The sequence below is a fragment of the Plectropomus leopardus genome, chromosome 7, assembly GCF_026936395.1.
Source record: "Plectropomus leopardus strain MGB_pleo_1.0 chromosome 7, ASM2693639v1, whole genome shotgun sequence".
Classification (NCBI taxonomy): Eukaryota; Metazoa; Chordata; class Actinopteri; order Perciformes; family Serranidae; genus Plectropomus; species Plectropomus leopardus.
In genome coordinates, this window is record NC_142182.1 from 13,763,292 (window position 1) to 13,779,702 (window position 16,411).

Genomic DNA, 16,411 nt, shown 5'->3' on the forward strand with positions numbered 1-16,411 from the left:
AATTTGGCCTGTCAAAAAAATGACCAAAAAGCAAGGCTATAGTATGGCAAAAATGTAAAAAAATGACATTTCCAAAAAAATTGCTAAAAACTGCTTAAACCTATATTAAATCGTGTACCAAGACATGCCATAGCATAGAATTTTGCCAAAAACGCCAAAAACACCCGAATTCGGCATGTTCGAAAAAATGACCAAAAAAGCAAGGCTATAGTATGGCAAAAATGGCAAAAAATGACATTTCCAAAAAATTGCTAAAACTGCTTAAACCTACATTAAATTGTGTGCCAAAACACGCCATGGCATAGAATTTTGCCAAAAACGCCAAAAACACTCGAATTTGGCCTGTCAAAAAAATGACCAAAAAAGCAAGGCTATAGTATGGCAAAAATGTCCAAAAATGACTTTTCCAAAAAATTGCTAAAAACTGCTTAAACCTACATTAAATAGTGTGCCAAGACACGCCATAGCATAGAATTTTGCCAAAAACACCAAAAACACCCGAATTCGGCATGTTCGAAAAAATGACCAAAAAAGCAAGGCTATAGTATGGCAAAAATGGCAAAAAAATGACATTTCCAAAGAATTGCTAAAAACTGCTTAAACCTACATTAAATAGTGTGCCAAGACACGCCATAGCATAGAATTTTGCCAAAAACGCCAAAAACACCCGAATTCGGCATGTTCGAAAAAATGACCAAAAAAGCAAGGCTATAGTATGGCAAAATGGCAAAATGACATTTCCAAAAACTGCTAAAAACAGATGAAAACGACATTAAATAGTGCGTAGATACACGACATTGCATAGAATGTTACAAAAAGCCAAAACACCATAATATGGCATGTCGAAAAAATGACCAAAAAAGCAAAGCTATAGTATGGCAAAATGGCAAAAATGACATTTCCAAAAATTGCTAAAACTGCTTAAACCTACATTAAATACTGTAACAAGACACGCCATAGCATAGAATTTTGCCAAAATCGCCAAAAACACCCGAATTTGGCATGTCGAAAAAATGACCAAAAAAGCAAGGCTATAGTATGGCAAAAATGGCCAAAAATGACATTTCCAAAAAATTGCTAAAAACTGCTTAAACCTACATTAAATAGTGTGCCAAGACACGCCATAGCATAGAATTTTGCAAAAAAACGCCAAAAACACCCGAATTCGGCATGTCGAAAAAAAAATGACCAAAAAGCAAGGCTATAGTATGGCAAAAATGGCAAAAAATGACATTTCCAAAAAATTGCTAAAAACTGCTTAAACCTACATTAAATAGTGTGCCAAGGCACGCCATAGCATAGAATTTTGCAAAAAAAACGCCAAAAACACCAATTGACATGTCGGAAAAATGACCAAAAAGCAAGGCTATAGTATGGCAAAAATGTAAAAAAATGACATTTCCAAAAAATTGCTAAAAACTGCTTAAACCTACATTAAATAGTGTGCCAAGACACGCCATAGCATAGAATTTTGCCAAAAACACCAAAAACACCAATTCGCATGTTCAAAAATGACCAAAAAAGCAAGGCTATAGTATGGCAAAAATGGCAAAAAAAAATGACATTTCCAAAGAATTGCTAAAAACTGCTTAAACCTACATTAAATAGTGTGCCAAGACACGCCATAGCATAGAATTTTGCCAAAAACGCCAAAACACCAATTCAGCATGTTTGAAAAATGACCAAAAAAGCAAGGCTATAGTATGGCTAAAATGGCAAAAATGACAGTTCCAAAAAACTGCTAAAAACAGATGAAAACGACATTAAATAGTGCGCAGATACACGACATTGCATAGAATGTTACAAAAAAGCCAAAAACACCATAATATGGCATGTCGAAAAAATGACCAAAAAGCAAGGCTATAGTATGGCAAAATGGCAAAAATGACATGTCCAAAAAATTGCTAAAAACTGCTTAAACCTACATTAAATAGTGTGCCAAGACATGCCATAGCATAGAATTTTGCCAAAATCGCCAAAAACACCCGAATTTGGCATGTCGAAAAAATGACCAAAAAAGCAAGGCTATAGTATGGCAAAAATGGCAAAAAATGACATTTCCAAAAAATTGCTAAAAACTGCTTAAACCTACATTAAATCGTGTGCCAAGACATGCCATAGCATAGAATTTTGCCAAAAACGCTAAAAATACTCAAATTCGGCATGCCGTAAAAAAATGACCAAAAAAGCAAGGCTATAGTATGGCAAGAATGTCCAAAAATGACATTTCCAAAAAACTCCTAAAAACAGATGAAAACGACATTAAATAGTGCGCAGAAACACGCCATAGCATAGAATGTTACAAAAAACACAACAAACACCCGAATTTGGCATGTTCGAAAAAATGACCAAAAATGCAAGGCTATAGTATGGCAAAAATGGCAAAAAGTGACATTTCCAAAAAATTTGCAAAAAAATGCTTAAACCTACATTAAATAGTGTGCCAAGACACGCCATAGCATAGAATGTTACTAAAAAAGCCAAAAACACTCAAATTTGGCCTGTCAAAAAAAAGACCAAAAAAGCAAGGCTATAGTATGGCAAAAATGGCAAAAAATGACATTTCCAAAAAATTGCTAAAAACAGATGAAAACGACATTAAATAGCGCGCAGACACACGCCATTGCATAGAATGTTACAAAAAACACAACAAACACCCGAATTCGGCATGTCGAAAAAATGACCAAAAAAGCAAGGCTATAGTATGGCTAAAATGGCAAAAATGACAGTTCCAAAAAAACTGTTAAAAACTGCTTAAATCTACATTAAATTGTGTGCCAAGACACGCCATAGCATAGAATTTTGTCAAAAACGCCAAAAACACCCAAATTTGCCATGTTCGGAAACATGACCAAAAAAGCAAGGCTATAGTATTGCAAGAATGTCCAAAAATGACATTTCCAAAAAAATGCTAAAAACTGCTTAAACCTACATTAAATAGCACACAGAGACACGCCATTGCATAGAATGTTGCAAACAAAGCCAAAAACACTCGAATATGGCATGTCGAAAAAATGACCAAAAAAGCAAGGCATTAGTATGGCAAAAATGGCAAAAAATGACATTTCCAAAAAATTGCTAAAAACAGATGAAAACGACATTAAATAGCGCGCAGACACACGCCATTGCATAGAATGTTACAAAAAACACAACAAACACCCGAATTCGGCATGTCGAAAAAATGACCAAAAAAGCAAGGCTATAGTATGGCAAGAATGTCCAAAAATGACAGTTCCAAAAAACTGCAAAAAACAGATGAAAACGACATTAAATAGTGCGCAGAAACACGCCATTGCATAGAATGTTACAAAAAACACAACAAACACCCGAATTCGGCATGTTTGAAAAAATGACCAAAAAAGCAAGGCTATAGTATGGCAAAAATGGCAAAAAGTGACATTTCCAAAAAAATTGCTAAAAACTGCTTAAACCTACATTAAATAGTGTGCCAAGACACGCCATAGCATAGAATGTTACAAAAAAGCCAAAAACACCATAATATGGCATGTTGAAAAATTGACCAAAAAAGCAAAGCTATAGTAAGGCAAAACTGTCCAAAAATGACATTTCCAAAAAAATTGCTAAAAACTGCTTAAACCAACATTAAATAGTGTGCCAAAACACGTCATGGCATAGAATTTTGCCAAAAACGCCTAAACACCCGAATTCAGCATGTTTGAAAAAAATGACCAAAAAAGCAAGGCTATAGTATGGCAAAAATGGCAAAAAATGACATTTCCAAAAAATTGCCAAAAACTGCTTAAACCGACATTAAATAGTGTGCCAAAACACGCCATAGCATAGAATTTTGCCAAAAACGCCAAAACACCCGAATTCAGCATGTTTGAAAAAAATGACCAAAAAAGCAAGGCTATAGTATGGCAAAAATGGAAAAAATTACATATCCAAAAAACTGCTAAAAACAGATGAAAACGACATTAAATAGCGCGCGGACACACGCCATTGCATAGAATTTTACAAAAAAGCCAAAAACACCATAATATGGCATGTTGAAAAAATGACCAAAAAAGCAAGGCTATAGTATGGCAAAAATGGCAAAAAAAATGACATTTCCAAAAAATTGCTAAAAACTGCTTAAACCTACATTAAATAGTGTGCCAAGACACGCCATAGCATAGAATTTTGCCAAAAACGCCAAAAACACCCGAATTCGGCATGTTCGAAAAAATGACCAAAAAAGCAAGGCTATAGTATGGCAAAAATGGCAAAAAATTACATGTCCAAAAAACTGCTAAAAACAGATGAAAACGACATTAAATAGCGCGCAGACACACGCCATTGCATAGAATGTTACAAAAAAGCCAAAAACACCATAATATGGCATGTCGAAAAAAATGACCAAAAAAGCAAGGCTATAGTATGGCAAAAATGGAAAAAATTGACATAGCCCCAAAACAGCTGAAAACTGATGAAAACAACATAAAATAGCGCACAGAGATACACCATTGCATAGAATCTTGCAAAAAACGCCAAAAACATCCGAATCAAGCATGTCGATAAAATGACCAAAAAAGCAAGGCTATAGTATGGCAAAAATGGCAAAAAATGACATTTCCAAAAAATTGCAAAAACTGCTTAAACCTACATTAAATAGTGTGCCAAGACACGCCATAGCATAGAATTTTGCCAAAAACACCAAAAACACCCGATTGACATGTTCGAAAAAATGACCAAAAATGCAAGGCTATAGTATGGCCAAAATGGCAAAAAATGACATTTCCAAAAAATTGCCAAAAACTGCTTAAACCGACATTAAATAGTGTGCCAAAACACGTCATAGCATAGAATTTTGCCAAAAACGCCAAAACACCCGAATTCAGCATGTTTGAAAAAAATGACCAAAAAAGCAAGGCTATAGTATGGCAAAAATGGCAAAAATTACATATCCAAAAAACTGCTAAAAACAGATGAAAACGACATTAAATAGCGGCATGACACACGCCATTGCATAGAATTTTACAAAAAAGCCAAAAACAAAATAATATGGCATGTCGAAAAAATGACCAAAGAAGCAAGGCTATAGTATGGCAAAAATGGCAAAAAAATGACATTTCCAAAGAATTGCTAAAAACTGCTTAAACCTACATTAAATAGTGTGCCAAGACACGCCATAGCATAGAATTTTGCCAAAAACGCCAAAAACACCCGAATTCGGCATGTTCGAAAAAATGACCAAAAAAGCAAGGCTATAGTATGGCAAAAATGGCAAAAATTACATTTCCAAAAAAGTGCTAAAAACTGATGAAAACGACATGAAATAGCGCGCAGAGACACGCCATAGCATAAAATGTTGCAAAAAACGCCAAAAACCCCATAATATGGCATGTCGAATAAATGGACAAAAAGCAAGGCTATAGTATGGCAAAAATGGAAAAAATTGACATAGCCCCAAAACAGCTGAAAACTGATGAAAACAACATAAAATAGCGCACAGAGATACACCATTGCATAGAATCTTGCAAAAAACGCCAAAAACATCCGAATCAAGCATGTCGATAAAATGACCAAAAAAGCAAGGCTATAGTATGGCAAAAATGGCAAAAAATGACATTTCCAAAAAATTGCAAAAACTGCTTAAACCTACATTAAATAGTGTGCCAAGACACGCCATAGCATAGAATTTTGCCAAAAACACCAAAAACACCCGAATTCGGCATGTTCGAAAAAATGACCAAAAATGCAAGGCTATAGTATGGCCAAAATGGCAAAAAATGACATTTCCAAAAAATTGCCAAAAACTGCTTAAACCGACATTAAATAGTGTGCCAAAACACGTCATAGCATAGAATTTTGCCAAAAACGCCAAAACACCCGAATTCAGCATGTTTGAAAAAAATGACCAAAAAAGCAAGGCTATAGTATGGCAAAAATGGCAAAAATTACATATCCAAAAAACTGCTAAAAACAGATGAAAACGACATTAAATAGCGCGCGGACACACGCCATTGCATAGAATTTTACAAAAAAGCCAAAAACAAAATAATATGGCATGTCGAAAAAATGACCAAAGAAGCAAGGCTATAGTATGGCAAAAATGGCAAAAAAATGACATTTCCAAAGAATTGCTAAAAACTGCTTAAACCTACATTAAATAGTGTGCCAAGACACGCCATAGCATAGAATTTTGCCAAAACGCTAAAAACACCAATTCGGCATGTTCGAAAAATGACCAAAAAAGCAAGGCTATAGTATGGCAAAAATGGCAAAAAATTACATGTCCAAAAAACTGCTAAAAACAGATGAAAACGACATTAAATAGCGCGCAGACACACGCCATTGCATAGAATGTTACAAAAAAGCCAAAAACACCATAATATGGCATGTCGAAAAAAATGACCAAAAAAGCAAGGCTATAGTATGGCAAAAATGGAAAAAATTGACATAGCCCCAAAACAGCTGAAAACTGATGAAAACAACATAAAATAGCGCACAGAGATACACCATTGCATAGAATCTTGCAAAAAACGCCAAAAACATCCGAATCAAGCATGTCGATAAAATGACCAAAAAAGCAAGGCTATAGTATGGCAAAAATGGCAAAAAATGACATTTCCAAAAAATTGCAAAAACTGCTTAAACCTACATTAAATAGTGTGCCAAGACACGCCATAGCATAGAATTTTGCCAAAAACACCAAAAACACCCGAATTCGGCATGTTCGAAAAAATGACCAAAAATGCAAGGCTATAGTATGGCCAAAATGGCAAAAAATGACATTTCCAAAAAATTGCCAAAAACTGCTTAAACCGACATTAAATAGTGTGCCAAAACACGTCATAGCATAGAATTTTGCCAAAAACGCCAAAACACCCGAATTCAGCATGTTTGAAAAAAATGACCAAAAAAGCAAGGCTATAGTATGGCAAAAATGGCAAAAATTACATATCCAAAAAACTGCTAAAAACAGATGAAAACGACATTAAATAGCGCGCGGACACACGCCATTGCATAGAATTTTACAAAAAAGCCAAAAACAAAATAATATGGCATGTCGAAAAAATGACCAAAGAAGCAAGGCTATAGTATGGCAAAAATGGCAAAAAAATGACATTTCCAAAGAATTGCTAAAAACTGCTTAAACCTACATTAAATAGTGTGCCAAGACACGCCATAGCATAGAATTTTGCCAAAAACGCCAAAAACACCCGAATTCGGCATGTTCGAAAAAATGACCAAAAAAGCAAGGCTATAGTATGGCAAAAATGGCAAAAAATTACATGTCCAAAAAACTGCTAAAAACAGATGAAAACGACATTAAATAGCGCGCAGACACACGCCATTGCATAGAATGTTACAAAAAAGCCAAAAACACCATAATATGGCATGTCGAAAAAATGACCAAAAAAGCAAGGCTATAGTATGGCAAAAATGGAAAAAATTGACATAGCCCCAAAACAGCTGAAAACTGATGAAAACAACATAAAATAGCGCACAGAGATACACCATTGCATAGAATCTTGCAAAAAACGCCAAAAACATCCGAATCAAGCATGTCGAAAAAATGACCAAAAAAGCAAGGCTATAGTATGGCAAAAATGGCAAAAAATGACATTTCCAAAAAATTGCAAAAACTGCTTAAACCTACATTAAATAGTGTGCCAAGACACGCCATAGCATAGAATTTTGCCAAAAACACCAAAAACACCCGAATTCGGCATGTTCGAAAAAATGACCAAAAATGCAAGGCTATAGTATGGCAAAAATGTTAAAATATGACATTTGCCAAAAACAGCTGATAACCACATTAAACCACATAAAATAGTCTGCTGAGAAACACCATAGAAAAGAAAGCTGCAAAACCTGCCTAAATCACCATAATATAGCATGTCAAACAAATGACCAAAAAGGCCATACTATAGTATAGCAAAAATGTCAAATTTCAGCATGTCCTAAAAACAGCTGAACACGGCATGAAATAGTGCGCCAAGACATGCCATCGCAAAAAAGTTGTTAAAACGGCCAAAAACACCATAATGTAGAATGTCACTACTATGTCACATACTATAGTATGGTGAAAAATGTCAAAATTTGACATGTCCCACAAACAGCTCAAAACCGCATAAAATAGGGTGCAGAAACACGCCATAGCAAGGAAAGTTGCAAAAACTATATAACACAGGTGAAACAAATCAGGGAAACAGAGACAGAGAGAGAAACACTTAGACATACAGAGCAAAAGAGAGACAGGAAGACACAGAGAAAAAGCTAAGGTGATACACAAGGAGAAAAAATAGTCCAGTATAACAAAACCCACAAACCATGACAGCTATAATATGACTTTTTGATGCTGTTTGGCATACTATACTATGACTTTTTAATACTATTGTGGATGACATACTAAAGTATATTTTTATCATATTTTGAAAGACATGCTATACTATGACTTTTTTTGGTTATATTTTAGACAACATACTATAGTATGAATTTTTTGTCATATTTTGGATGACATACCATACTGTGACTTTTTTGTCATATTTTGGTTGACAGAATAGTATGACTTTTTTGTCACATTTTGGACAACATACTATACTATGACATGTTTTTTATATTTTGGAAGACATACTCATATAACTTTTTATCATATGTTGGATGACATTCTTTTCATCATACTGACAAAAAGCTATAGTATGACTTTTTTCTTTATCATATTTTGGATGATATGCTATAGCATTAATTTTTTTAATCACATTTGGGACAATATGCTACAGTATGACCTTTTGGTGATATTTTGTATGACATAATATCTCTTTTTATATGCCTTACTGTAGTGTGACTTTTTTCCATTCCTTTTAGTGACATACATTCATACTGTTTTCACACACAAAAAGAGGTTTTAGCATAGTATAGCCTTAAACATCATCCAAAAAATAGATTACGATATGTCATCAAAATTTAGGTTTTCAGTAAGATTTGTTGTTCTTAGATGCAGACCACCTTCACTTCAGTTCACCAATTATATACAAATTCATTTTTAGTATTCCTTTAAAATCAGACATACTGCTGCTTTCAGAAATGACTTAAAGTCAGATTTTTTGATCCTGAGAAGAATATGCTTTCTCTGTGCTAGTTACCCATCATTTTGCAATATACTTCTGCAATTTGACAATAGTCTGTCCTTTTTACTTCACGTGATGTCTTTGAAACTAATTTCTGCATATCAACACGTAGAAGACATGATTTCATATTAAAATTTACATCTCTTTATATCTATATATCTATATATATATATCTATATAAGATGATCACATTGCTTTGTCTTTTTCTTTTTTTTTTCAAAACAACATTGCACTCTTATTACTAATGCTTTGCATTTAATTGAAGTATTTAGTTAACACATAATTAGAAACTTTTTCCACTCTTCTTCAAATATTATTGTGAAATTGCCCATTGGATATCCAATTGAACTTTTTTCAGTGTGGTAATAGTATAATAGTATATATCACCCTAGTAGTATAGGGTTATACTGGTAATGGTAACAGCACATCAGGTTGTCCTTCATCTGCGTGATAGCATGCTGTCAAAATTAAGTCTTTTTTCTTTAGTATGTGCGTCATGTTTAAAATTATCCATAATTACTCATTCCAACAGTTTCTCTGGAGATAGATCATAAATAACACGGAAGACTGAAGATTCTTAGAAATAGCCTATAAGCAGTTAAATGTCAATTTCAACCCATGTAGCTCCTCCTACATTAATCAAGCATGATGACAGATGACATTTGTCTTTCGTACCATTGTGCATCTTTAAATGTCCTGCATATATGAATGTTTTTAGATTAACACATCAGTAAAAAATCGATTGTTCTGAGTTTCTTAGAGTTATAATTACACTGAGTGCCATTGTATAAAATGTATTTCTTTGTGTGGGATAGTGTTTTGGCAGGTCTTAAACTTATGACCTAGACAGATTGCCTGAACAAAGGTCTGACATGCAGATAAAAGGGTATGTTTATTCAAATACACCTGTTAGGGTGTATTCAAATACAACTGTAAGTCAAAGTGTATTTGAATAAACTCTGGATGTTTGTGATGCAGGCCTGCTTGTTCAAGTATTGATTTCTTAACTTATCTCTTGGTGGACCAGCTTGGGGAATTTGGTGGCAAAAATCCACAACCACATGTATGTAACAAAATGTAAAGATTCACAGAATAAGAAAGCCAAAATTTAGTTATGAATCAACATTTATTAGTTATATTTGTATATGTACACCAAAGGTACAACACTTATTGATATGTAGAAACAGATTTTTATGTATACCATAGACTGAGGAAAGAATTCATGTATTTTTTTGTCTTTTTTTTTTCTCAATAGTGTATCTCTCCCACACATACGCTCTGCCTCTTACATCAGAATTACAACAGCTTTACAAAGAGGGAAGGCCTAGAAAAGTAAGATCAGGAAAGCACGTTGTAGGCAGGAGTGAGATAGGTTATCAGCTCTGTTTAGGAGTTTCTTCAAAAAGACACATTTCAGTAGAAAAGGACAAGCTTGAAGATATACTGGCTCTTTGTTTGTGAATACTGCGCCAATCAATTTTCTTTTCATCAGTACCATTTAACTTAGCAAGTTCCAGGTGTTTGTGCCTGCATATAGCTTCTGTGCAGAAAGCAAAACAAAAAGGCAAGTGGAGCAAAGGCAGTTTACCCATTGGGATTTTTCTAAACCTCTGTGATGTTGATGACATGTCAGAGGTCAAATGTGTGAAGATACGGCATATAGACAGTTATCCATGTCTTGCAGCTTTAAATGCACCAGGTAAACAAAGATGCCTGAGACTAAAGCCAGTTTACTTCACTGAAAAGACAAAAATGGTTCAGATGAGTCACCTGAGGAATGTTGCTCTATTCTGTAACAGGCATCTAAATACATCTAATGTTTGTTCTTTCACTCAAATGAACTACTATGCTGTGTTTGAATCCTCACTCTACCCTACATGCAGGGCAAATTTGACCTTGTCCTTTATTTGTCTCGCTTTTCGGCAACCTTTATCACAGTAATTCCCACCAAAATATATCTGATGTTGGCCCCCCTTTCTCCAAACCATAAAACTTCCCCTCGCTCTCTTTCTGTCTCTTTCTCTCTCTTGTTTTCTTCATCATGCAAACAGCGTTCACGTAAGGATCACTGTAATTTCCGGAAAATTCTGCATCGCCACTGAACAGAACAATTATATATTTATTTATGTACAATGAAAATGAATGCACACTGCTTATATCTTCATGGAACAAACATTCAAAGACCTTACATTAGATTAAAAAAAAGATATTTATATATTGGTGTGTGACAGGTAAGTAAAACAACTAGTTAACAGCTATTAGAGAATAAAAAAAAACAAAACAAGCAATTTATTACACGATTTTCTCTCTATACATTTTGTCTAATCTAATTTTACTCAGGACATAGATGTTTTTTTTCCCTAGAGGATTACAATAAAAATGTCACAATTAAACTATGTACCTATATACCATTTCAACCCCACCCCCCACCCCCCACCCCCAAAAAGAAAACAAAACAAAAGAAAAAAACATCTGTTACCTACAATATATACACAAAGTGCAAGGAGGCACTTCAAAATATCATGCTTTTAAGATAGTGGTGCAAAAAAATAATTATTTTTATTTTATTCATGCTTCTAAAACCGTGAGTTTGAACATAATAGTGGTCCAACACTTAATCCCCATATTTTTTTTCTTTTCCTGGAGATCACAAGGTCAAAAGATCAGGCTCAAAGGGCCTGTTAGGGTGTCAGTGCTGTGCTTTGCAGCTCGCTCATTACAATTATAAATGTAGCGACCTCCGAGGTTTAAGAGTGTTTTGCATGTGTGTGTTTTTTTACGTGTGCATTTGGAAATTTTTGTGTGTGCATGCTCGAATTTGTGTGTGGATCAGTCTGTGCTATGTGTACGGCTGAAGCATGCATCGAAGCACACCTCTGTTAGCCGAGCTTTGAGAAAAAAAGCAAAGTGAAAGACATCTTCTCAAAGTCTGTTTCAGGAACTAAAGGACAGAGTGCTGTGCTTAGTGTTTTTGCTAAGTTTTCTAGTGTTACTTTAATTGGCAGTTGTTGTTGGCATTTGTTTGAAGTGAACATCTTCAAGGCAAGGTTGTCATTACGCACAAATGAAAACGAACATAACAGGAGAGAAGGACACACTACTGATAAAGAAATCCGCATCCTCATCATAGAAGTCTCACCTCTCACTCACACAGACTAAGAAAAGATTAACAGCCAGTAGTCCAGCTTTGTTTGTCTGCTTGCAGGTCTTTTTAAGTCATTTGGTTCTATGAGAGGAATATTATAACCTGATGGTTGGCAACATTCTAACACGCATAATGCATGTCAAGTGTCCATTGTTCTGTCCTGACAAAAAACCCGCCTTCGCACCAATATGGACACACAGCTGCAGCATCGAGGGTTTGTTGAAACAGTCTTGAGCGCTGGTGGCTAAAATAAATTGTTGTTTACATTTTTAGGTGAGGCCAAACAAGAAGCTGGCAAGTCCCCTGGAGGAGTTTTATATCAATGACCTGTCTCTGTTTGTGCAAGCCAAGAACCCATCTGATAGCCAACTGCTCTTCTTCCATTGTTTCTTTTTTTTCCATTTTTCAAGTTCTGTTGGTTCACCTTGTGTACTTTGTCAGTAATAACCATATCTGTGCTTTCAGATAGTACATAAGTTGGATCATGCAACCACTGGAATGTCTGAAATATGTGTTTGTGCTTCCTGTATGTGCTAGGAAACTTTCCTTCCTGGTATATTAAAAAGCCTTTCTCCTTTACAAAAGACCTTTGTAGTAAACTTTCACCATTTTTCAGAGTTAACACTTTTTTATAAGTTGTGCTATTAAGAGGCAATTTTTTTGAAGCTCTATAGTGAGCAGGTAAACATTTTAGGATTACAGTTTTTTCTTGTAAAAATACAAGCCTGACTATCCTCTGCAGCCCCTTGCTGTTTTTTGTTTTTTGTTTTTTTTTTTTTAATTTTTAAAATTTAAACGGCATAAAATCAGTGTCAACATGATTATGCCACTGACTGCAAATTGTCCTCAATGGTTTCATTTGTGCTTTATCATTTTATCATTCTGTTTGTGCTCTTCAAAATCTCTTTTGTCTGTGCCACAAATTGTTCAGATGTGTCAATTATTTATCATAATGTATTTTCACAGCAATCATTTTGGCACTGCTGTTTTTCAAATTTCATTGGCATCACATTTTTTGGGAGGGGGGGAGTAAAAGTTATATATTTAGGGCAGTGATTTTCTTAGCTTTGAGGCTTCATCAAAAAGCATGCTGTGCCAGCCAGTTATTTAAATGAACATTGATGCAAGAAAACTGAGAAATGTGTTGTGAGTGATGTCATGGAGGCAGTTCAAAGGCCTCTGCGAGATGATTGATTTTCTGCCTGTTTGGTCCCTATAATTGACTTGGTCGTGTTCTTAACTCCAGCTCTCTCTTGTGCTCTCTCTCTACCACACACACACACACACACACACACACACACACACACACAAACAAGTTTATCTCACTCAACAGGTGACATGAAGAAAAATAAATGTCCCTTTTCTTTACAGTAGACAAAAAAAAGGAAAACAAAAAGGGGATTAAAAAATGGCATCCATGGTATGATTTGTGCTTCATATTTCAGTGTGCTCAGTGTGGTTTTCCTGTTCATTACTGTTCTCCCTGCCGCCTACCCTTTCATCAGTTTGCTGGACCTCAGGTATAATGGGTAATAGTGGGCTAACGCAGTCAGACTCATTTTAAAGTCTCTGACAGTTTGAGAAAAGCGATGCTCTTCGATGAGAGACTGAGCTAATGAGAAAAAGCCGTTTGCACACATTTTGATGGCACTGTCAGGGATGTAAAACAAGGAAGTTCGATACAAACATTACATTGTTTGTCATGAGTAATGCTCTAACTCCCACTCATCCTCTGGCATTAGAGTAATGCAACACCTGTAGGATACTAAGATGAACTCAGTATATCTCATATATCACGGCCACTTCTTCTCTCATCGTTTAAAGATAGAGCTGAGGTGTATTGCTAAGAATAGCTTATCGAAAAAATTTTTCTCTTCCTTCCCTCCCCAAGCCTTGAAGTATGTTGTGCAAGTATCTGCTATATGGACATATTTGTGCTCTAACAGGTAAAGTATACCTCTGTTATCATTTCACAGTTAAGTGAATTAGTACTATATATCAGTCAGATAGACAGTTACAAAAACTTTTAAAGGGACTAATAAAAAAAGAAAGAGAAAACTAAACTACATAAAAAAACAATTAGTAGTTCTGTTCATGTGACTTTTTTTTTCATTCACTCTTTTTTATCACCAGATAGGAAAGCTTGTGGAGCCCAGGAGCAGGGGATCTCTGTGCTGCCATTATTCATGTTTCCATGGTCCCTCCTCAACAAGCGTGCACTCCGCAGCAGAGCCGTTAGTGGCTGAGGTTACCTGTAAGCAGTTAGCAGGGAGATCTAAACAGTTGATCCAAAGCATAGACATAAAAAACACAGTTTATTTGTAGAAAACCTTTGGATCAAAAATACAATTATTGATCCAGTGCTTCCACACAAAAAATCAGCAAAGCAATCTGGTTGGTCACTGAGGCTTATTAAGCTTTGCTTGATTATAATTTATTGTTTGGTGTACCACCAAAAAAGAAACCTTTCCAATCAATTCTGTATGTCCTGGTTTTAAGAGTCATAAGCCCCTTTTACACAGTCTGTTCAAAGCGGGAATATCGTGCCTTTATGCCACCTTTCCGTTCTGTATAGAAGGTATAATCGCAGTGGTATGCGTGTGGTATGCGTGTGGTATGTGTGCGACCTGGTGTTGTGACATTCAAAAAGCAACTAGCAGCAGTCAGTGGCTAAATCAAAGACAGAGAAAAGTGGCTTCAAATATCTGTAAATTGAGAAAACAATGAGATTTGGGAGCTTTTTACCCTCTGAGCAGAGGGCAAGTTCAGCTGCAATGTAACAGGGACAGTAAATAATTGTTATTACCATGTAATGCCACTGTTATTGTTTATAAAGCACTACAGACGCATATGTTATATGTCACAATAGAGGCACAAACTGTTGTGTTAAATGTCGAACCTCTTTTGCTTCAACGATTCCAGTGTGATGTCTAAAATCACTCATTGTAGTGGCTTGATGCCGATGTTATCTGGTTTTATGTAAAAAATGCAAAGACGGTATAAAGAAGGGGTTTCGTAGCGGCTCTAAAGTGCTATCTCTGTGTAAAAAGGGCTGTAGTGTCGGTGTATTTTTAGATAATACACGAGTGTAAACATTTTATAACTGTAAAACCAGGTCACCATTTAGGACAATCTTTTTTTGTAATTTTGGGTGTTGTAGCAATGGTACTTTGGCAATTACAACACTGCCTCTTAATTATTATGCAACATACAAAAACTATGGAGGAACTCCTGTACGACCACTGATGACCATGCTTATGGTAGTCCTACGAATGGAGTTCCTTTTACTGACCTGGGAACAGATGACACATTTATGACCAAAAACTCAACAATAAGTAAAAAAAAAATACAATGAATGAATACAAAATAGACAGATTACGTTGAAAACAAGGTACAAACACTACAGAACTAGTGCATTGTTAGGTTTGAGTTACTCTGCAAGCACTCTACAGTGACTTTTTGAAAAAAAGGGGTTAGAAAAGTGAGTTATACTATTTACAGTCAAAACAGACCAGAAAAAAAGAGACATGGTGGATACTGGAAATAGCAAGCCTTTGTGTCATATTTATGTGACATAACTATTGCTATGGACAGATTACTAGTGTGACACATTGCCAGTGTTGCTAGGCAGCGCCCATCATGCTTTAATAAATGAATAGGCTCATCAGTAGACCTTTTCTGCCAGTGTGTGTGTGTGTGTGTCAGGGAACAAGCACTCTGAACTCCAATACATCATTCTAAATGCCGGGAACAGAGTCAGAGATGAGATTCAACACACATTATGCTTCACATTAAAGGAGCTGTATCACAGCTTTCGAATTTCACAATGTATGTCTCACAATAGGCAGAAATAGCTGGTGACAAATGCAACTGGGAATGACTCACTGACAGCACCGTGTATATGTGGAGAATATATGAACTGCTAATTAGCTGTAACACTTTCCCTTTCTTCATTTAAAATCCAATGAATAAACAATTAAAATCACCTTCGTTTTAAGATGAAGCAGAATTAACCTCACCAGATTAAGCTTAACAAATAGAAAATGGGGAGAAATGATTTTAGGGAAAGGGACATTATTATTTCATCGGGACGTTTTTTTTGGGGGGGAAAAATGACTTCTTTTTTTTTTTTGCAGTTTACTTATTGACTTAACACAGAGCTGTCTACAGTAAAAAAAAATAAATAAAT

The 16,411-nt window shown here is 35.3% G+C and overlaps 1 protein-coding gene across 3 annotated transcripts in view; it reads right to left on the bottom strand.

The window, feature by feature from the left end:
* Positions 1-10,184: 10,184 nt before the first annotated feature.
* The window catches only part of LOC121949922 (excitatory amino acid transporter 2), a 34,874-nt gene continuing 28,647 nt past the window's right edge, over positions 10,185-16,411 (bottom strand). For all 3 annotated transcript variants that reach the window (XM_042495787.2, XM_042495786.2, XM_042495788.2), the window contains exon 11: positions 10,185-14,474. In XM_042495787.2, the coding sequence (XP_042351721.2) occupies positions 14,403-14,474 (72 nt within the window). In that variant the 3' untranslated portion in view covers positions 10,185-14,402. The remainder of the gene's footprint in view (positions 14,475-16,411) is intronic.